Raw genomic sequence first — 22468 nt, forward strand, 5'->3', positions numbered from 1 at the left:
TTATATTGTAAGACTCTCGCTTGCGAGATTAGAGTGGACAATTTACTCTCTAAGCCAACTCTTTGGGGTATATTAGTGGAGGAGTTGCTAAATATGACTCCCAAGTATTTGTATTCATTGACTATTTTTAACCTCTGTTTGTTCAAAAGCCAACAATACTGTTTCTTTGATCTAAGTCCAAGTCTCCCCAGTTCCATCACCTGTGTTTTCTCCAAATTTAAGATCAAGTTGTTTTTGGCAACGTACTGGTCAAGTTTATCAAGCATATTTTGCAGGCCTCTCGGTGTTTTAGAGATAAGAACTAGATCATCTGCATACAGGAGCCAAGCAATTACCTGGTTGCCAAGTTTCGGGGCGTCATTCACAACATTGTTGAATTCATTGCCAAGATCAAATATAAACAAATTAAACAATGTAGAGGCTAAGATACAGCCTTGTTTTAGGCCGCGTTTAGTTGGTATTTCATCTGATAGCAGCCCTTCTAAATTCAATTTAACTTTCATTGAAGTGTTCGAGTGAAGCAAATGTATCAAATGCACAAGTGAGGGTGGACAGCCAAATTTCAGCAACTTCTCCAACAATAGGTTCCGATCTACCGAGTCAAAGGCCACTCGAAAGTCAACATACGCGAGATATATTGGTTGATTCCTTGTGGCGTATAACTCTTTAATTGCATTGAGGGTCGTTATATTGATGCTTGTGCCAAGACCTCGCACAAAACCAGTTTGAAATGGATCTCGTCGATTCTCTTTTGAAGCCCAATTGTCAAGATCTCTTAAAACAATTCTGCTGAAGATCTTGCCAGGAGCGTCAAGAAGAGAAATCGGACGGTAACTGGCCGGGTTTGTTCGGTCGCCTTTCTTATAAATTGGCACTGTGATGGCCTTGCACCACGACAGAGGGACTGCCTGTTTTATTTGCAGGACCTGGAAGATAGTATAGAGAATAGATGCCCATAGCTCCGGATTCTGTTTTAGGACATTATTTGATAAACCGTCAGGACCAGGAGCTCGAGAAGAGCTAGCTTTGTTGATATAAAACAGAACATCTTCACGGTCAAAATTAATCTGAAAGGCTGAATTCAATATTTCTAGATTCAACTTTGAGGTACTATTCGCCGGAAGAGCGTAAATGCTAGTGAAGTAGGCGACCCAACTTTTTTCCGACACGCCATTAAGTTGTGCCGTTAGCTGCGGAGCTCCTGCTCCGTTATTTATCATTTTCCAAATTTGTGATGTATTTTTGGTTCGGACCATCTGTAACCATTTTTCCCCATCATGTTGGAACATATTAGCTTTGTGACCTCGAATCCAATTTCTATATTTGGTCTTTAATTTGCGTAAAGACAATTCACGATACTGTACCGGTAAGTTAGAAATCTGTCTTTTCTGTTTACGATATTGCCTCTTTCGATCTCTAATGGCCAAATCGAACATATGGATATGCTGCTGCCTGCTCTTATTAGTTTCTGTGGTTGAAGTAGGGGCAAAGAGATGCATTTTATCATGATAATCAGCAACATCCATACCTCTTACCAATTGCTGTTGGTCACTCGTTAGACTGCGTGCAAATGTTTGTAGTGCATCGCTTGACCAGTAAGGTCTGTTTCGTTGGGCGTTAATAATGAGACCACTCAATTGATTTGGACTGGAGCGAAGTTCATCCTTGGTTTGGATCACAAACTCGGCTCTCAAGATCCAATGGTCACTCGCTATGGTGGGAACTACCCTAAACTCGGAGATTTTCTCAAATAGCCTTCTATCAACATACATATAGTCAATTGTAGCATTTTGTGCGCCACACGACCACGTGTATGATGGAGGATTATCAGTTTCCACTGCCCCATTCAACATAATTAGATCCCACGTGTTAATAAAGGTTCTCCACGGCGAAACCCGATCCAAACTCCTTTTCTTAGATGATGTCAACAAATGCATATTCAAATCCCCGGCTAATATTACATGCGCGATGTCCGGGATAGTTATATGGTCTTCCATTAATGTATTCAAATCATTAAGGAGAGTAGAGGATGAAATTGCAATTGGGTTCCAATATATATTTATAACTAAAAATTTCAGCTTTTGGAACATAATTACTGAACATTGCAAATAGGAGTTTGGGTTGGGCCCCTCAGAGATATTGGTTATCGTGGACATATTGGAGATAGTCACCAACCCAGACATTGGTCTACCTTTCTGTCCCTTAATTGCTGGAACTAAATGGACATAATGATTGTTCCACGATAGGGGGGCAGTCAACCAGGTTTCTTGCAAAAGGGCTAGATCACAATCTTTGAGATCACACTTAGCATTATTTAACAGATGTTTATATCCCCTCGTATTCCAGCTCGTGACTACCAATTTCTGACCCCGAACATCAGGGTCATCAATTCCTAGTTAAGCTTTCCCACAGCTGCATCCCCTACCTGAGGTATGCTCACCACTAATTGCCTGACTAGTTGGTTTAGTGATAGCTTCCACCGGCTGGGATTCCTTAGTAGTAGGAATTAGATCAAAACCCAAATCAAAGAATTCAGATCTAGCGGACCAAATGATATTGTAAATGATGCGAGAACTTAACCACATACAGGACACCGTTGGATCATTATCATCGGGGAACTCCACTTGTACTAGATCACCAGAGGAAATATCTTCCAAATTTGGGATATCTGCAAATATTTGCATGATGCTTCCTCTGTTCATTATGTATGTTGGAAAGGAACCCCCCCGACAACTAAGGAACAGGGAAAATAATTGGGTAGGCTTTTTACTCTTGTGTGGTACCTTAACATCAAAATAATTCTGTTTACTAAGTGAATCTCTAGTCTTGTAGCATTGGGTCTCCTCCAGTGGGGATTTAAACGTTACATTCTTAGAGATGCATTCTTCATGAGATGGATTTCCCACACCAGAGTGGCCACTCCCCATTGCCTTCAAGGAAGATTTAAGGCTTTTTTGTTCCGTGGTCAAGGCAACTAGACAGTCTTTGATTGTACATAGAATATTATTTTGTAGGGTGTCTTGTGCATCTAAAATTGTTTTATTTATTGGTAGATCATTCTTAGAGGACTTTACTTCCTGAGTTGGGAGGGTCCTTTCGCCATTAGTGTTTTCATCATCCCCTAATTCAGGTTTCTCCAGTGATGGATTAAAAGTCTGAGACAGAGGGTGAGTCACATGTGGCTTAGGATGGAATTGATTCATATACTCATCCACAGCTTTCCTAAGGTCCTGCGTATTGACTGTGACATTGGGCATTGAATTAGCTTTCACTCGGTTATTTCTCGGTACAGGTGGCGCTTGGGTTGGGGCCGTTACATTAGTAGATCCGCTCCCCAACTCTTGCGCAACATGCACCAACTCATCTAAGGGAGCATAAGGGAGAGTCCTGAGGTTGGGATCCTTACCCTTGTTCAACACTCTTTGTCTTTCCTGGGATAGATTTTGGTATTTTTTTGTGATAGCACTAGAAGCTAACATTGAGCTTCTATCTGGTTTAGACAGGGATTTAAAAAATTGTTTCGTGGACCCACTCCCAGCCGTTGTTTTGGACTTCTGATTTTTTGACTTCTTTGGGTTTAACATTGATTGATTGGAGGGGCCCTTAGATTTTTTTGCAAATATCGTGTACGCCCCTTTTAACTGCTGTGTTTCTCTGACTTTTGACTCATCAACCATGGGAACCCCTGCCTCCTTTTCCCTCAGTATCAACTGATCGGGTATGGGATTCACCAATGTCATCTCTACGGACTTCACAGACTTTCCTTCCTTCCCACCGTGAACAGAATTAATTATTTCAATTCTTGGGTCAGATGGTGGTCTCGTTGGTATATTCATTGTCTCCCTATCTGTCACCTCTCTTATAATGCCCTCAACAAAGGGCACAACAGTGTTAACACTTTGTATATTTCCCCCAACTGTGACTGGATTCAGTTTGCCATTCAGCTGGTCATCAATGTTTTGGCAGGATAATAACATCATATCCAACTGTTTAGAAAAAAGGGCTGCCTGATCAGCATCAGCCTCTTGCTTTCGGGCCAAGGACAAACTGAATGCCTTTTGAGATCTCTGGAAATTGTCAACATTATCTTGTATTACATTGATTTTGGAGTCTAAAGTTTCAAACAATCTAGCTAGAGCCATCAAAGCCATATTCATTTTTTCAAGTGTTAAAGGGTCAGCTTTTTTTAACACGAGAGCCGGACTTATAATCGAACTATTTCCATTCGGTCTCCTGGGAGTTGGCGGGATAAATGAGATCGAACTTTCGGAATCTGTGATGTCTCCAGTATTAAACAATGCTGGCGATTTGGAAAGATCGAAGGTGTCGTCCTTAGCCACAAAGCAAGAGTCCGCTGATTCCAACTCAATAATTACAACATCTTTAGCAGCACCAACATCCTGGCTTCCTATCGGAAGGGGAGCTGAGCTAACAACCCCTGAACGAGCATTTTGGAGTATCATTGAATCAGACAATGAAATATTACATGGCTGTTTTCCCACTTCCTTGCCATCATCTGTGACCTGTGTCACTTGTGAATTCACCACAGATTGCTGAGCAGAGCACGCCCCTACGTCATTACAAAGGGGCTGTGCTTCTAAATTCGATACACTTAAATTGTTAAGTTCAGGCATTCTGGCTACAGAGCGTAATGTCCGACAACTGTTGAACCCAAAGTTCCTTAAGTCGCCCATGGCGAAATCCAGTCGTGAGCTTCTCTTCTTTATTCGCTTGTCCCACGGTGCACTTTTGGCAGAAGGTCGTACCGTGTTTGTAGACAACGCTGGGCTGTCTCTTGAAGTAGACTCCATCAAGGCATGAACTCGTTCAGTGCAAGGCATGTCAGTACGGAGTGTAAACATCTTGACACTAGGATGCCTTTTTCCGGACTCCACAGAGTTTTTATAGCACCTAACTACAGTGTGCTTCCCTAGCGTCCAACTGTAAACAAAACACCCGCTAAAATAACCAGCACTAGCCGCGTTGCCGCGGCGAAGCGGCAAAGCGGGACTTAACGGGGCTTTACACGGGTGCGCGCGCGCGGTGCGCGCGATCCTGAGCTTATATAGCTCCACCCAGCCCTTGATGCAGCAAAGCCTAAATGAGAGAAAGTATGTTATATAGTCTGTTTTAAGGCTATATTATCTCCAAGTAGTGCACAGTTCACTCTTCCATTCACCTGCTGGATCTTGTAGTGAGTATAACAGCAAATCCTTTGTCAGTCGCAGTAGTACTGGAGAAGCGTCCGCGGCAAAGCGGGACTTAACGGGGCTTTACACGGGTGCGCGCGCGCGGTGCGCGCGATCCTGAGCTTATATAGCTCCACCCAGCCCTTGATGCAGCAAAGCCTAAATGAGAGAAAGTATGTTATATAGTCTGTTTTAAGGCTATATTATCTCCAAGTAGTGCACAGTTCACTCTTCCATTCACCTGCTGGATCTTGTAGTGAGTATAACAGCAAATCCTTTGTCAGTCGCAGTAGTACTGGAGAAGCGTCCGCGGCAAAGCGGGACTTAACGGGGCTTTACACGGGTGCGCGCGCGCGGTGCGCGCGATCCTGAGCTTATATAGCTCCACCCAGCCCTTGATGCAGCAAAGCCTGCTGGATCTTGTAGTGAGTATAACAGCAAATCCTTTGTCAGTCGCAGTAGTACTGGAGAAGCGTCCGCGGCAAAGCGGGACTTAACGGGGCTTTACACGGGTGCTTTCAGGATACTGTGATTATAAACCTCTGACTTCAGCGCCTCCTTGTATTTTTTAACCAGGAGTTTATAATTAGCTAACGTTGCATTAGAGGGATGTTTAACGCCAACGGCGTTCAGCTGTACGCTTTTCTCTCCTAATAATGAGGAATTCTTAGTTGAACCAAGATTTCTGTGTGGTTTCTCTTTTTATAAGACGAGTCTTCAGTGGCGCCAATTGATTGGTAGCATCTCTAAGAGACCTGGTGATGTATAAGGTAAGATTCTCAGCACAGTCAAAATCCTCAAGAACGCCCAGTTTCTGAGATAATATTGGAGCAAAGTTTTCAAGTGTCAAGTTCTTCGCATTGCACATATAAACCTCCAATCTGGTGTTGGAGTCTGCTCTGGCAGGAGAAGCCGGCAGCATATTATCAAAAGTGAGCAATGCATGGTCCGACCAAATACAAGGTGTAATTAATAGGTTAGACAGGGAGCGATGATGGACAAGTAGCCAGTCCAGTGTGTCGCCAGCACTATGCATGGGGGAGTTGACCAACTGTACAAAACCTATCGAATCAATGGCATCAATAAGCGATCATGTAGCAGCATCCGGTGGGGCTTCAAACCAACAGCTGAAGTCCCCCATAACAAGTACAGGCGAGTTCAACCTGGTGATTGTGTTCAGCAAATTAATGAACTGCTCTTCAAATAACGGTAGAACTCTCGGTGGTCTATAGAGGATGACTATGGTGATGGTGGTATTGCTGGTCAACTTCAGTTTTACTACTAAACATTCACACTCGGCAGGGGCTTCGTGTGCCAGAGTATGGTACTGCAAAGATGTTTTCAGTAATAGAGACACCAGCCCCACCTCCCCCCTCCACCCGGCTCTGTCTGCTCTAAAACGAGTATAACCCTAGGGGAACAGACACAAGGGCTTCAGATGAGGTGGCCGAATCTAACCAGGACTCAGTGAGTGCCAGAATATCTAGCCTGGATGATTCCAGCAGGTCCATGATCTCTGAATCATGTCGGGGCATAGAACGCGTATTTAGTATACCTCTACGCAGTGATAGAGAGGAGGAACTGGTATCCCCAGGTGGCAACTGAGTGCTAGTTGACAGTAAAGATTATCTGATTATATCCAGTGAAGTACAGTCCTGTCTAGAAGTGGGTACATGGCTAAAGCTTATAGGAAGGGTGGACGTTGAGGCAGCGTGGGGGAGAGGTACTAATGCCAGGCATATATCTGAGTTCGCTACAGAGACTCCACTCTCAGCCCTGGGAAGTTATTCCCCAAGAGCCAAGTGGTCGGTGTCACTTGTCGGGTCTTCACTACGCTCAGCCGCCAGCATTCTTCGTCTATTTCGCTGAATAGACATTATAAGATCAGTATGTGTGGATGAATTAGTAAAGGTAGGCAAATGTTACCAACAGGGATAGAAAATTACCACAAGGCGTAGATAAACCAACTAAGCTGTGCGCCCCTCAACGCACCACCTACAAACCGGAACTAGCCGCACGTTAGTGCCAGGCGCCTTCCTGCTGGCAATCTAAATAAATGCGCGAGAAAACTACAGAGCTCCTGGGAGTTGTAATGCCAACTAAATGGAGTACGTGCAGAGAGGAGTTCTGCTTTAAATCGTACTCAGATGAAGGTAAGTATGTGTTTGAGATGACAATATATAAAAGCACGGGCTAAATACAAGTTAAACAAAGGTTAGAATAACAATTCTAAAAGGTTTGCTGTAAAAAGGGAGAATGTACCCAATAGCCCCAACAACAGTGATACATGCAAAAGCCTTTTATATATCTGAAAGGCTTACTCCTTTACTACTTTTCACTCTCAATTCCTCATCTTCCAAAAGAGTCATGCACCATCCGCACACTCAATATATTCTACACATTTCACATACCGTTAAACCATTACATGTTAGTAACTTTAAGAATATGGCTGCATCTGTTAGGGTAGTTCCTGCAGCTTAAATACCGGTTGAGAGAAAAGATCAGTAAAGATCATATGTTATAGCAGGTCCCTCAGCATATCAGAGAACAGATTCAGGTAAACTTAATTACTGCTCTTAGCATCTGGTATGAAAATTCTAGTCTAGAATATTTGCAGACCTTTTCTCTTTTTTGCAAAATTCTGATTAAGCAGGAATTCAAACTCTAATAAAAGCAGTGTTTTCATCGAAAGATTTAAAGGAAAAAAACAAATTTTACAATACCTCCTTTCGGTTTGCACAGCTGTTTCTCTGTGTAGCAAAATAAGAATAAGTGCTCATGAATTAAATTACACACTATTAGGATCTAATAAAATCACTTTAGATATTTACTATTAACACATTTGTAAAAAGCTTCATGTTGAGACATGACAAGTTTATTTTTGAAATTTGCAAATGAATGATTTTCTGTACCTTAACGAAGGGGCAGCCTCACGCTCACTGTGTAACAAAAAGCATATCCCAAATTACTTATTTAGAAGCATTGTCTAGAAAGAGAGTTGTTACTTTTTTGGTGTCACAATCATTTTGAACATAACATGCCGAATAGTATGATAAATAGGCATTATATACGAACATCATTTTCTTTTTATAAACAAATGGTGACATATTGTTATTACCCCTTGCTGTGTTTTCTAAAGGCAAAAACACTAACATAGCATTGCAATCAAAGGCATCAGAGAAACCTGGAACACCTAACAAACATGTTTACAGAAGAGGGAGATCCTTAGTCAAGCCATCAGAGTGGATATGGTGACCTGGGAGGAGCTGTAACCTGGGGCACAAACCACTTGTCTCTATAGGGACGTGGACTTCTACCCCAACACATCCATCTAGGTCCTGTAAAAAGAACTGAAAGCGCCCATGGTGCTTATACAGGCTGTTCTTCTGGGTACAGATTTTTTGTTATTTGACTGATGCCTCAGGGAAATACTAACAACTGAAAGTCCTTTACTTTTAGATCCAGATATAGTTAGTCCTCCTGGGATGAGTAGGACTTAGAGGAAAGGATGGAGGTGTGTAAAAGTGTCTGTAGCCCGACCCTATCAGGAAGGGATGGGGACCTATGTCAGCTGGGAGCGGGAGGTTTACCAGGGTGGATACCAGAGCCAATTCTAACCCACAGGAGCAAAGGGGCAATTTGTAGGGCTCCTGTCCCTTCCCTAAGTGTCAGTGGAATTGAATTTGGTACTCATCACATATATCGGTTTCCAAAAGTCTTTCTCTCTTTTTCATAGAGAACTATCAATGCCAGCAGCCCCATCGGTGAACAGAATGGCAAACAGCCCACAAGAACGTCTTGAGAAATGTTAATAGCAACGCTGATTGACTTTGGTATTGGAATTCTTTACCAGCAGAAATGCATCAGAGGGTGGTGGACCAATGCCCCTCACATGAAAAGGCATAGACTAGAAGCTATTAGGCAGAGTCAACTGATCCAGAAGGAAAACAACACATGATCAATTGTAAGAGAATGGAAAGAGGAAACAGAAAACAGACACAGATTGTGTACACATGTGCCCTATGTTTTTCGCAGATGGTGGGAAAGGTTAACCGGATGTGTTGTAGTAAGTGTGGGTTCAGATCATGGGGATGGTATAAGGGCAGATGAGGTTGAAGGCGGGTCAAGTTAGGTCAGGGTTTTGGGCGTGGTGGAATACTGTCTGTTTGTTACCGTGCAAGTATAATAAATTCGACTCTGACTTGTCCATTACTTTTCAAGCTATTTAGTTGTCTTGCTTTCTTTACTTTGATACTAGTGACATGAACATTCATATGAACTGGAATTTTGAAGGCAGTGGGTCAACAGTGATGATGCACGGTGGACCCGCACAAGAGGAGCCGGTAGGGCATACACCAACGTATAAGTGCTTTAAAAAGGGCAACAGGAAACAGGAAGATGTGGGTAATTTGGTGAGGTCAGAGGAAGAGGTGACAGACCAAGAAACCAGAAGGAGGATGGAAAGGAGGGTGGAGGCAGTTCATAGCAAAGTTGGATTATTGGATTAAGAGAGTGTGTATATGTTGTTCTGAGTATGCGCATATGGTGTGTGAGCGAAAGTGGTAGTAAAGACAGTAGGGGGTAGATGAAGGGTGAGTGAGGAAGTGAAGTAGGGAGGGTGAGCGAGGATAAGGTGAGGCAGAGAAGTAGTGGTGTTGATGTGGAGTAGTAGTGGAGAGGTGAGAGTAGTAGTGTTGTGGAGGTGGGAGGAAGGAGTGTGGAGAGTGGTGAGTAATAGTGGTGTAGGAGATGTGAGAAACCTGAAGGTGTCTCCCTGATTAGTCCCCGGGGATCTGTCATCCAGGTGGCCAAGGACACAGCCATCTCTACTGGATCCAGTTCCTGGGGGTGGAACAGTGAGGGAGGATCACCTGGATAGGCGGTCCTCGGGGAATGAAAGTGGGACACTGATGGGTGAGACGTGGAATTCCCCTTCTTCCAACACTTTTTCTCCATCCTACCACGTAGGATACTCAAAACCTCCCTCCCCCCTTTTCTGACACAAACACTTTCGCACAACACGAAAGACAACGGACTAACACCAGAGCCGTTTACCTGAAATGTTCCAAAACAAGGGTCAGGCAAAGTCAAGCAATTGACCAGAATCACACACACCTGACGGCCCTTTCCCTTCCCCACAGGGATAAAAGGTGGAGCATGATAGCACACTACAAGCAAGGCAAACAGCACAATGAGACAGCCAAGAACGACAATTCAAGAGAATAAGAAAGGCAGTGAGAACCGAAGTGGTGACTAGGAGAGAAGCAACCTTGCCCTTTCCTACCCAGACCTGCAAAGCCTCTGTGAAAGGAATAGTAAGACTGCGAACAATAGCCAGCGTGTGTTGCAGCAAATGTCAATGGTACACAGAGCTCGACTACACTGATAATCAGGACAGGAAGAAACGCTTGCTGCCATGGTACCGGCCTTGACTCCATAGACGAAACCAGCTGCAGAGGGGTCCGGCACCACGTGGGTGTTCATTTGAGAGAGTGTATGTAGTTGATTCCCCGTTTGTTGAAACTACCGATATCGGAAGACTCTAGGAGAGCCACAAGAAAAGGTCAAAGTGGTCATACAAGGGTCTAGCAAAATCCTCTGTACAGTCAAAAGTCTTTGTCCGGCACGTAATGGAAAAGCCAAGGGAAGGGAAGCGAAGGGAATACTGCATAATAAGATTGTAGAAGAAACTGAGAAGCTGGCAAACGTGAACCCGACGGAGAGATGCTAACAGAAAGGGGGCAAAGCATGAGGACCCAATGTACATTGTGTTAACAAGAGTGAACCCGACAGAGGGATGTCCACAGTGGAGTGCATAAAAGGACATTAAGACTTGTGAATACAACAGGTGAAGTTGTTTTGGGAAAAGCCGTAATGAACCCGACGGAGGGAGGCTAACATTCGAAAAAGGTCAGAGTCTGGAAGAGGGGGATCCAGGGGTGAAAAGTCATCACCCAACGTACATACGGAAAATAACTTTTTGTTATTTTGAATACATCAGGTCCTCAGAGGTACGAGACTTTTCGTACAAGAGACTTAACCACCGAAGGTCCTGATAGCTGAGAACGGAACTGTCACTTTGTACTGGGAAAGCTCGAGTGTGTGCTGTGCTCAGGAGTTTGCCTTTTCCCATGCTCAAAACGTGGGGAAGGGAGAACCCCGGCTACCACATCCTGACTCATTTGTGAACAAATCTTTCTTTCTCGTGAACCCTATCCCACACTCTTTTGGATTTAGTTGTAAAGACCGGCAATGTTTTTTTTAGTATAGGCCCTTTTATTTGACAAGACGCCACTAGGAGTGCCTTATTATTATTTGATGATGGTCGTAGCTTGCTCCCATCTTAGATTTAGGTGTAGATTAGGCATTTTTCCAACCTGCATGTACAGTTTACTAAACACCATTGAACTGTGATGACTTGTGTCTGTCTTTACTGTTGCCACCATGAGTTCCTTACATATCAATGGGAATTTTTTCTGACCAATATTGTGACCCCGCAGTTTTTTCTCCCCCACCCCAGAAGCAAAGAACTGTCTTGGGAAAGCCAGAGCATGTAGCCTCTTTTCGTCTTGCGGAAGCAGATGTGTTTCCCGCAAGAAGACAATGGGCCTCATTAGGACCCTGGCGGAGAGGGTATTACGCCAGCGTAGTGCATGGCGTACCTCTCCGCCATACTACGAGTTCCCGTAGCGCCATGGAGGTTTTCTCCGCCTGGTTTTACCAGCCGGAGAAAACCATGGCGCTACGGGACCTCGTTGTTAATTACGCCACCGTATTTTACGGTGGCGTAATTAACTCCTTCCCCACTCCCATTATACCCTATGGGGCAAAAATGGGAATGGGGAAGGGCAGAATGGGGATTGGGGATTTACCGCTCCGCCGAGGTCGGAATGGGGCGGTAAATCCGCCAACCCCCATGGCGCTATCGGCGGCTTTCCGCCATGCTTCGCGGTGCATTTAGCACCGCGAAGTCCGCCTGGGTCGTAATGAGGCCCAATGAATAAAGACATTTCCCACAATTTTTGAGAACCGACTTCCTCTTCCTTCACTGGCAGAACTGAACATTCCATATCCCAATTGAATACGTTCTTCGGCCATTATGTCCATGTCACCCAAAGGCATGCTTCCAAAAAAGCAGTACTTGGTAATTCAGGAAGACTCTATGCAAGTCCCAAATGGACCAATTGAATGTACACATAGCCTGCCCCACAGTAACATTTTAAATACGAAACCCAGTCAACCCATCCCCCGGCCCAAAACAGAAAACAAACAATGAATATACACCAACCGACCAAATAAGCCTAGCTATAAGACTGAGGTTATGGGAAATTCAACTGGGAGGGAACCTTATTGAACCTTTGCTAGATACCCACCACCCCTAAAGAGATCCCCAAAATTCTCATAACTCTCCTGTTAAGCAGGTACCTTGGGCCTTTAGATTCTCTGCTTGGCCTAAGTTAGAATAAGGCACCTATAGTGCCGATGCTAATCCGCTCCTTCAAGTTTTTCTAGTTAGGCCCTTCACCTTCCTACCTCTCCCCACCTACAACCATATATTCGGCCCTGCATTGTTCGATGCCTGACTCTGATTCTGTTTTATCCCTCCCGCTTTACTCTCCCACCTAGATAGGCTTCCTTCGAGAATTTATTAGTCCATCTCTTTCCCTGATATTCTAAGTGGAGCGCAGTGGGAAACCCCCATCTATAGTTCACTTCTTTGTCTCTAAGCCATTCTGTCAATGGGTGTAGTGCTCTCTGTTTCACCAGAGTAGAAGAGGCCAAAACCTGGAATTGCGAGCACGACATAATTTTTAATACGATCATCAGAGAAGTTCTAGTTGCAGTCATAATGCATTCTTTTATATTAACGAACTGTACAAAGAATAACACATCTGGGGGTTTATTCTCGGGTACAGAGGTCCAAGGTCTCGTCTGGAGTGTCCTGTCCAATGCAATGGTCGACTCAGTTGGCTGTTCCAAGGTAGATCGAAAAAGGCTTGCCACAAAATCAGAGAGCTCATTGTCCCACACAGACAAAAGAATTTCCCATATGCAAATATTTTTGACGCAGAAATCATTTTATGCATCTTCCTGTTTGTCGTCTAGGCCACACATAGAGATTCCAAGGACTTGTATTTTACTGGAGGATATGGCCATCTTGTATGACTGTTCACAGAGTGTGTCTTCAACCTCTGTGACTTTGTTTTCCGTTTCTGCCACTCTCTTATAATGCCCCAAAATGTTATTTGCAGGAACTGCTTGCCAAAATGTTATGAGAAAGTTCCTCTGTGCTTTACTGGATTTCCTTTCTAATTATGGCAAGCAGTTACTGCAAATCTGTCTTCGTGGTCACCTAAGAGCGCAAGACCATACATGGGACATGAATATGGGCCACAACCACCTTGCTGCGTTTGTCAGCCGGCTGCAACTTCGCAGAGATCTCACCTTGCTTGCCAGATTAAGGGGTATTCGGCATGCCGCCGCAAGATGGCTGTGGGCAGAAGAATGTTGCTAAGAAGCAGGAATTCTATCTACGGCAAATTACTTTTGAAGATCGCTGCATGAAGCTACTATATCGCCAGAACAACTTGCCCGCATCCAGCTTGCTCTCCCAGGCTGCAAGCTGGAGGGCTTCCCCAGCTGTGGGCGCCAATACTCCGGCCCCTAGTCAATGTCTGCCAATGGGAACAACTCACACAGGCATCCTCCAGGATATGCAAATCGGTCAAAATAGGCTGGCTTATCAGCTCAGGGGGGCAGCACCGTGCACTATGATGTAAAAAGCAGAATGTCGCCAGTTAGATCTGCCGAACTTCTTTGCTGTACATTATGCAGCTCCCCAGCAGTCCTGCACTGCTTTCGGTTTAACTAGCGCTTCCACCGGCAGACCGTTTGGATTCTGGACTAGTGGTGCCTTACTGATTTAAAAATATAGTGGGTACAGCCAAATGCCGTGCCGCTAGTGGCCAGGGAGTGATTTAAAAAATATACCGGGCATGGCGGAAGGCCGTGGCTTCTGGCCAGTTAGTGATTTAAAATATGCAGTGTGCACAGCTGAAGTTAGTCCCAGGGAAAAAAACTGAAGTTGCAGGGACATTAAGGTGAAAATGTAACGCAGCAAAACCCCTGAAATTCAGCCAAAGCAACCTTAACTTCACGCCCCCTGTTTAACGGCCTATGCCCACGATGATGACAGCACAGAAAACAACACTGATGACATTGTTGATGACATCACTAATTACATCATCTATGCCATCACAGTTGGCATCTCTGATGACATCAATGGTGACATCACTAATCACATCATATATGACATCACTGATTACACCACTGTTGGCATCTGACTTAACATCACTGTAGGTATTTCCAAATATTTACACGACCCATAGCTAATTACATATATGATTTTACAATAGTTCATAACAATGAGAACATTGTATAAAACATTAAACAGGTACACATGTACAATATCACTACTTGTGAAGCTTTTATTCATAGTACTTTGGTAAAAGATGATATAGGAAATATACATATCTAATATTTTACAAATATCTTTACTTTCTTTTACTAGTAATGCATTTAAAGGTTCAGTGCATAGAATGTACCTAGTTGTGACAAATATATATAAGATATGATACGACGAAGGTGGGCTCTAACTTTGAACCTCTTATAAAAAGGCAGCAATACGAATGGAACATACATACCACATGACTATTCATGTCTGTTAAACACAAAAAAAAACTATCTGAAACAATTGCCGTAATTCGGAGCCTTACAGACATGCCTCCGGGCAATATCTGGCGTGAATTGCCTCTACCCCGCACCCATTCTCCAACCACCAATAGGGAAATTATCATTATACTCCAGGACAGGACATAAACCAAGCCTGATGCCTGACAACTCATGTGCAAGACGACAGTACAACCCAGATAACACAGAAAACTAACTGCCTAAGTAGCCTTCCCCCTAGGCAACTCTTATAAAAAGGCAGCCAACACGAATGGAACATACAGACCACGTGACTATTCATGTCGGTTTAACACACAAAAAAATCCCAAATCAGACTTTTCAGACATGCCTCTGGGCACTATCTGGCGCGAATTGCTTCTACTACAGAAAATACACGCGTACCAGTGACACCAACTGACAAGGTTCCATGGAAGAAACATAGCAGCTCCAATCTGGCACATGCGCACTTTGGAAAGGTCTTGCACAGGAATTTTACCATAGTGCATGCGCGCACTAGCAACACGGTTCTGGTGCTGTTGTGCAATAGGAGTTGCACGGCTTAAATAGGCACTCGACCCAGTGTGCCAGTGAGAATCCTCCATCCCCCAACAGCGCTGACGAGACTACAATACAGGTTAGGCCCTGCACCATGCACCGGAATTGGATATCACAAGAACAGGACCCTGTGCTAGACCCTTTCCACACCATGTTCTTCACAGATATGCTAGATGTCTCAATAGACAAAAATGTACTGCAAAACCGCCTTTACCCACACCCAAGTGCCAACACAATACTGCACGGAGGAACCGCTCCACCACTATGTACCACTCATATACTAGGCACCACTCGCTTCTGAAATCCTGGGGTCATCTGCACACCGACACACACGGACCACCCCAGTAACAAGGACACGCCATAACACAGGCCCACGTGATGCAACGTTATCTAAGCTGCTCCAACCGGATTCAACCACTCTCTAGCTCATCAGCAGTATGCACCCGTAATCCTAACAAAAGCAGAAACCAATCCATAGGCGTTAGCTTCTTCACCCGGCCACATACAGTTCCCTCCCTGCACCACTAGGCACCCACAGACCCTGTTCTATGCGCCCATCTCGCCTGCACACGTGTTCGCAATAACCACTGCATCTGTCCATTTGCCTCTTCTGCCAATTATTCAATTATTCTTTGCACTTGCACCCCGCTGCGTTTGCTCCTTATCACACAATCAATTGGCATGACACAATAGTCCAAATGACAAACTTGGCCGCAGTTTTATTTCCATGACAACAGAATTATTTGTACACATTTGGGAACTTCAGTCTGTACGTGTGGCGCTTGCTTGCCGGATTTCCCTTGCTTCCCCCTATACTTGGTATAGTAGGCCCCCAACTCCCCCGACCCATTGTACCTGATCCTATCCTGCCCGTGCAGGTGTCCGTGGGTGGGGCCGTGTGTATTGGGGGAAGCTGAGCCTTATTCGTTACCACCAGACGCCCCCGCCGTTTAGGCCCCCAAGAGGCGCTGGTCCGGAAGAGCGAAGACCCATTCCGTTTCCTTCTGGCTCGTCCGGAGTCTATAATTTGTGCTTGGTTGCCCAAACACCGCCAACACTGTCATATATTGCCCTGGCCGTCCTGCGACAGCGACGCCCAGGTGTCACCCACCTTCCTCGTCTTTCGTGGGTTTAAACGAAATCCTTATTGCTGGCGAGATGGCGGACGGGTCCCAGTGCAGGAGCGAGATGCCTTGCACCCCGGCCCTGCCGGCTTATAACGTGCTCGCCCCGCCCCTTTCTTTTGTTAGCCCTTCGCGGGCTTCTGGGCTAATTTGGCGCCCTGGCGCCGTTCCGCCCCCTGACCTCTTTTCCCCAGGGGGAGGGGCCCAGGTTGCCGGCGTCATGACCCCGCAGGGGTTATCATGCTGCCTCTTCCATTTTGTGTTGGGTATTTCCGTCATCAGCGACAAACCTCCTCCTCCGACCAGAGCGCTTGCTAATTTATACTACCTAGATTCCAGGCAAACAGTCGCCAGTGGTTTATTGAACCACCCCATATCCAAAACCCATCACAGATACCCTCACAAGAGACTCTCCTTAGCCACACTGAGCTCCAGCTCCACCACTCGCGAGAACAGGTCACGGACCCCCAGGCACTTGCCACTCATCCCATTTTAAGCAAGAAGCCACACCACCCACTTTAGCCAAAAAGAGCCACACAGGTTGCTAATCTCACGATGCCCCCATTCCAACATAGGAGCAGACACGCACACCACCAATATCACCAGCACCACGCTGAATTGTGACGCCACCACACAGCACTGAGCACCAGGCTGACATTGTAACCCACAAGTCATATGACTCCATGACATTCTTGCTACTAAACCTAACCCAGCCATTTCACTCCAACTCACAGGCCAATCAAGGACCCAAGTCTGGGACCTGCAGGGACCACTCCAACCCCAAGGGGGCTCGAGCTGGGGCAACATCCCCACATCCTAAATACAATTCTTGGTAAGAACAACATTCATACAAATCTAAACTCACCCAGACTTACAAATTCAACAAGCTAACACGTTACTGTTCTCCCTCTTCTTCACCCTTTTCTTTACCTTCTCCCGCTCACGGATTTGGCACTGGCCACAACCAATGTAATAAATGTACATAGCACGAACTACGAATGTGATGAAAATAGTGCCTGAATATAAAACCTGTATGCCTCACCTGAACTCACTTAGTCACATTTTGAAACAGCACTTGTCACTTACTTCACAAATATCATGTAGATCAACCAACTACTGCATATGTGCAATTGTAATTTTAATATCAGTCTTGATAAAGACCCACCTGGGTCGAAACACGTATCGGCTGACCATCAAAAGACCAATAGTCTTCACTGTAATGAAATACATTTTTCACGGGAAAAAAAAAACACTTTGCGTCGGAATCAATTCATATACTGAATTTCTAAATTGACATTTTGCGAGGTAACCAGAACGGTCTCCCTATATATAAGCTTGCAAATGTGCTAGCAGTAGTGTCTAAAGGATTTCCCATTTCATCAATACCCCAGCAGGTTTAAGTGAGTGTGAGGGGTTTATATAACAAGTTGACAAAAAAAAGATACAACTATTATAATCCACGTCCACATGCAGTATATCTGGGGCTAAAAGAAGAATGAGGAACATTTTCACTTTAGCACTGTGAAGGAAAAAAGGAAAAATACAGGCAGACTTAAAAGAATGCCCAAATAAATGTTGTTGCTGAATGTAATAATAAAGGACCAGTTATTGGACATTTAACCACACGGCTTACCACAAGAAAACACATCTGGATTAGGCAATCTTCTCGTTAAATACATAAGTAGAATGATGCACTATGTTGAGCAAGCATATGAGAGCTTTAGTTGCCCTAAATAACTTATCAGGATGGGCTCCAGGAAAATGAATATGAGAGCTTTAGTTGCCCTAAATAACTTATCAGGATGGGCTCCAGGAAAATAAATGTTGGAATAAAATGCTTCTTCAGTCGCATTGATATTGTCTGCAAACATTGCAACCAATGATGGCACTGAGGTGGCTGCTACTTCCTAGCTACTGAATGAGATGAATTCTGGGACTTTGGACAAACTACATAAGTTCATTAGTTGAATTGGATAGCCAGGCACCAAAACTTGCAAAGATATGCTAAGATATATAAGGGCAGAGCCGCCAAAGGGCCTAAGGTATAATAAGATAATTTCCACACTACAGTCTTCTTTCAGACTACCAGTTAAACAGGGAGAGCTGGCTGCATGTCCATGAAGGCTGCTGGAAGCTGTCAGGAATGCCACCCACCGGAGGGCACCCCGTTTGTCTTCTCTGCGTCCTGCGCTTCCTGCCTGGAGGACGAGCAGACATGGTTCTGCTGCTCCTTTCTTCAAACGCTGGCAGTTGCCATGGCGTCAGTTCCAGATGCTGCATGCTGGTTGCTATGGACGCGTAGGACGTGCTCCATGACGTGACTCCGCGTCATACTGCAACATCCACACATGGAAATAAAACCAGCAGTCGTACTCACTGTGGTGCTTCTGATTGAGCTATTTCAGTTACGCTTCGTTTTGCTATATATATTTGTTCCTTTGGATTCCTGACCTCTGCCTGCCTCTGGCCTGCTTTTGGATTCCCCTTGCACTTTGTTTCCGACCTTCTGCTTTTTGTGTACGGACCGCGGCTTGCTCTCTGGATTGGATACTGTTTGCCCTATATTACTGATTCCTCGTTGCCGACTCAGAACTCTTTTGGATTTGCCTCGTTCTACGTTTGTTGGACCTTGTTTCTCTGCACTCCTACAATTCTGGCTTATCGGACTTTGTATGACCTGTCCTCATTTCATCTTACTGGACTAGAGACGCTTTCCTGTCTATTGTGATTTAGGTGTCCTCGTGCTGGCGGAACTAGTGTCTAATCTTCCGCAGCCTGAACTAGAGACGCTTTCCTGCATGCTGCTCTAGGCGTCCTTGTGCCGGCGGGATAGGTGGTTGTGGCCTCGCTTCTTCGCCCAGGACTCTACTTGGAATCAACAAGGATTCTGTACCTTTTTTAACACTCTTCTCCACGTCCTTGAACATTGGTAAGCTTTGCTCAGACCTCTTGATTTAGATCTTGATCTTTCCTTTTGGTTTCTTGGTTAATGTGAGGTCCTGTATATATTTTGTAGGTATCTGTAGGACCAAGTAGGAATCACCAGCTATTTTCCCATTCCAAACACCTTAGGATTCAAGTTGACCTATACAGGTGGACTAACGTCTGTTTTGGGGCTAAGAGTGTATCTCCTTACCTGTTGGTTGCTAACTTGTTCCGAATAACTTCAGGTGTTTGTTCGGTGATGTCCTGTCTTCCGACTACTGGACCCCTTTGCTTGTCTACTTGAACGACAAAGGGTTACAGTTGTAGGAAAAATTCTTCGTCTACTGTCTCCTGATCCCTAGCTGAGAACTCGCTGCGGAGTATTGGTTTATTCATGACAGAAGCCTTTTGGGGCAGGGTTGCTATTTGAGCCAAATAAATTGCACCAGAGCATCCATTCTGAAGATTTAACCAACGTGAAATTGTACTCCCATGCCATAAGTGACAGATTGAGTGGATGTTATCATCATGCAAGGTATTGTGAGACAAGAACCTGGTTAACTCTATTCAATGGAAGGCAGTGGCAAAGGTCCTATATTATGGACTAGATATGATATGATATGATCGTTTATTTATATAGCGCCTATACACAATGTGTTTCAAAGCGCTTCAAGGCAAGGGAGGGAATAAGGGAAAATACAACCACAGTCTTACAGGCCATGTAAGGATGTGAAATTAACTATCGTACTCGGCCTGATGACATTTCAGATAGTGCAAGAGCTAACACATAGGTAAGGAAGGGGGGGGGAGTGGGAAGGAAATGGAAACAGACAGGCGACTACCATACTAGGCCTGACGACATTTCTGGTAGAGCCGGAGAAAAAGAAAAGGTGAGGGAGAGGGGTGCAGAAAGGGAGGGGAGGAACAAAACAAGCGACTATCATATTGGGCCTGACGACATTTCAGATAGTGCTGGAGAGGTGGTGGGGAGGAAAAAAACAGTAATAGGAGGATGCTATCATATTAGGTCCAGGGACAATTCTGATAGAGTAAGTGCAGATGTGTTGTGGAGAATATGTTAGATATGACAGAACTAACATTAAGAGATTACTTAAACACGACTGGGAGAGGAAATTGGGACTAGTTTATTATGTACTGCTGTCAGGCATTTTAACAAACATCCTGGCAAAAAAAAAATAAGAACGAAGGGCAGATATGACCTCTGGGGAAATGATAAAATGATGCATTTACCTAGTGGTGGCTGTATGCACTGGAAACCGATAGAGACATTGCCATTTCCAGATGTCATAAAATGTGTTTTCTTTTTTAACTATTGTAATGTCCACTTCTTCTTCTCCTTTGTGTGGACACATGAAATAGGGATTGAGGTATGATATTGTGAAGGGGGAAGGATTGATTGCATAGTTACAAAGGGATAAGAAGGAGGTTCTGACTGAATGGAGAAATAGGATGAAGTCGGGTGTGGATAGTTTGTAGTGGTCTATTACACTTATTTTAAGAGGTGTGATAGAATGAATTGGGATTATATGTTATCATGGGTTTGAAATGTTGAATAGTATAGGAACTTATAGCGGAACTAACACATTGGACAAATGATAAGCAGAAGCTGTTATTGTTATGCAACATGAATGGGGCTTACTAGGAAACGTAGTATTATACCTGTCAGCAGTAGTTGATAAGCACTTTGATAGTAATATTTACACTAATAAATTTGCTTGTTAGAAGGATCAGATGTAATATTCGCTAGATGAATGCTAGGATTTAATTTTAATATTACTCTTGAGAGGATATACACACATATGGACTAGTAGATTGTTTTAAAAGAGTGTATTAAGAGTTAAGATAATAGGGAATTGCTTACAATTTATATGTTACCTTATTAGAAATATTCTGTAAGATGATAACATGTATAAGGCATTGTTATTTTAGAATAGAATGCAAAGGAGGGGGTAGGACTGATAATGGAGGGCATCGCTCTACTGGTAAGTATAGTTCAAGACACTGTGAGTATTGTACATGCATTTGCTTATAGAGTGTCTGATGAGTATCAGACTTCACAAATTGCAGCTTATTTGCTTGTTTTGTCAATCGTTAGTCTGTCTGTTTGTGTTGACCTGTTTTGTTTATGATTTGCTGCTTTTTTATTATGGAGAGAATTAATTTAGAGGATTGGAAAAGAAGTTTGCTCAACTCATAGTTTATAGGCAGAAAGGTATAGGACACTAGGACATGAAACGGTTGAATTTTGTCTCGTGGAATGTAAAAGGTATGATTTGTGCATTTAAGCGAAGAAAAGTTATGGCAATGATTTGGAAAAATTGGGGGGATATAGTGTTCATTCAAGAAACTCATTTGACTGATCAATCTGAAAGCTTTTTAACCAATTCCAGGTACACAAGGGTGGTATCTAATTGTTATGATTCAAAATCAAGAGGGATTGGCATTCTATTTAGAAGAGGAATACCTATAAAAATAGAGAAAATACTGGAAGATGATGAAAGTTGCATGTTGTTAGTAGATTTAATATATGATGGGGAAAAAATGACAGTAGGAACTATATATGCCCATGTTCGCCAACTGTACAGTTTTTTGAGTGAATGAGTAAATTACTGAATTAGATGAATGGAGAAAATATAATTTTAGGGGGCGGCTTTAATGTTGTGATTAATAGTAATTTGGATAGGTAGTCGGAATGTAGATATGGAAGCGGAGGAATAAATGGAGAGTTTCGTAGCTTTACACAAAAATACAATCTGGTAGATATATGGCGGGAAATGCACCAAATGGAAAAGGAATATACCCTCTATACCTTCTACTCACCAGTACATAATTCATATTCAAGAATAGATTATATTCTCATTAGTGATACACTGGTTAGTCAGGTAGTGTGCTCAGAAAGGAAGGAAAGAGGAATCTCTGACCATG

The 22468-nt window shown here is 43.9% G+C and overlaps 1 protein-coding gene across 1 annotated transcript in view; it reads right to left on the minus strand.

Moving 5' to 3' along the window:
- Window positions 1–22468, minus strand: part of LOC138467193 (tropomyosin alpha-1 chain-like) — a 996954-nt gene that overhangs the window by 15571 nt on the left and 958915 nt on the right. Inside the window, exons 18-19 of the mRNA XM_069607248.1 lie at window positions 8102–8128; window positions 7913–7939 (exon numbers count right to left, since the gene is read on the minus strand). Of these exons, the coding sequence (XP_069463349.1) occupies window positions 7913–7939; window positions 8102–8128 (54 nt within the window). The remainder of the gene's footprint in view (window positions 1–7912; window positions 7940–8101; window positions 8129–22468) is intronic.

The sequence above is a fragment of the Ambystoma mexicanum genome, chromosome 4q (genome assembly GCF_040938575.1).
Source record: "Ambystoma mexicanum isolate Mex_15411 chromosome 4q, UKY_AmexF1_1, whole genome shotgun sequence".
Taxonomy (NCBI): Eukaryota; Metazoa; Chordata; class Amphibia; order Caudata; family Ambystomatidae; genus Ambystoma; species Ambystoma mexicanum.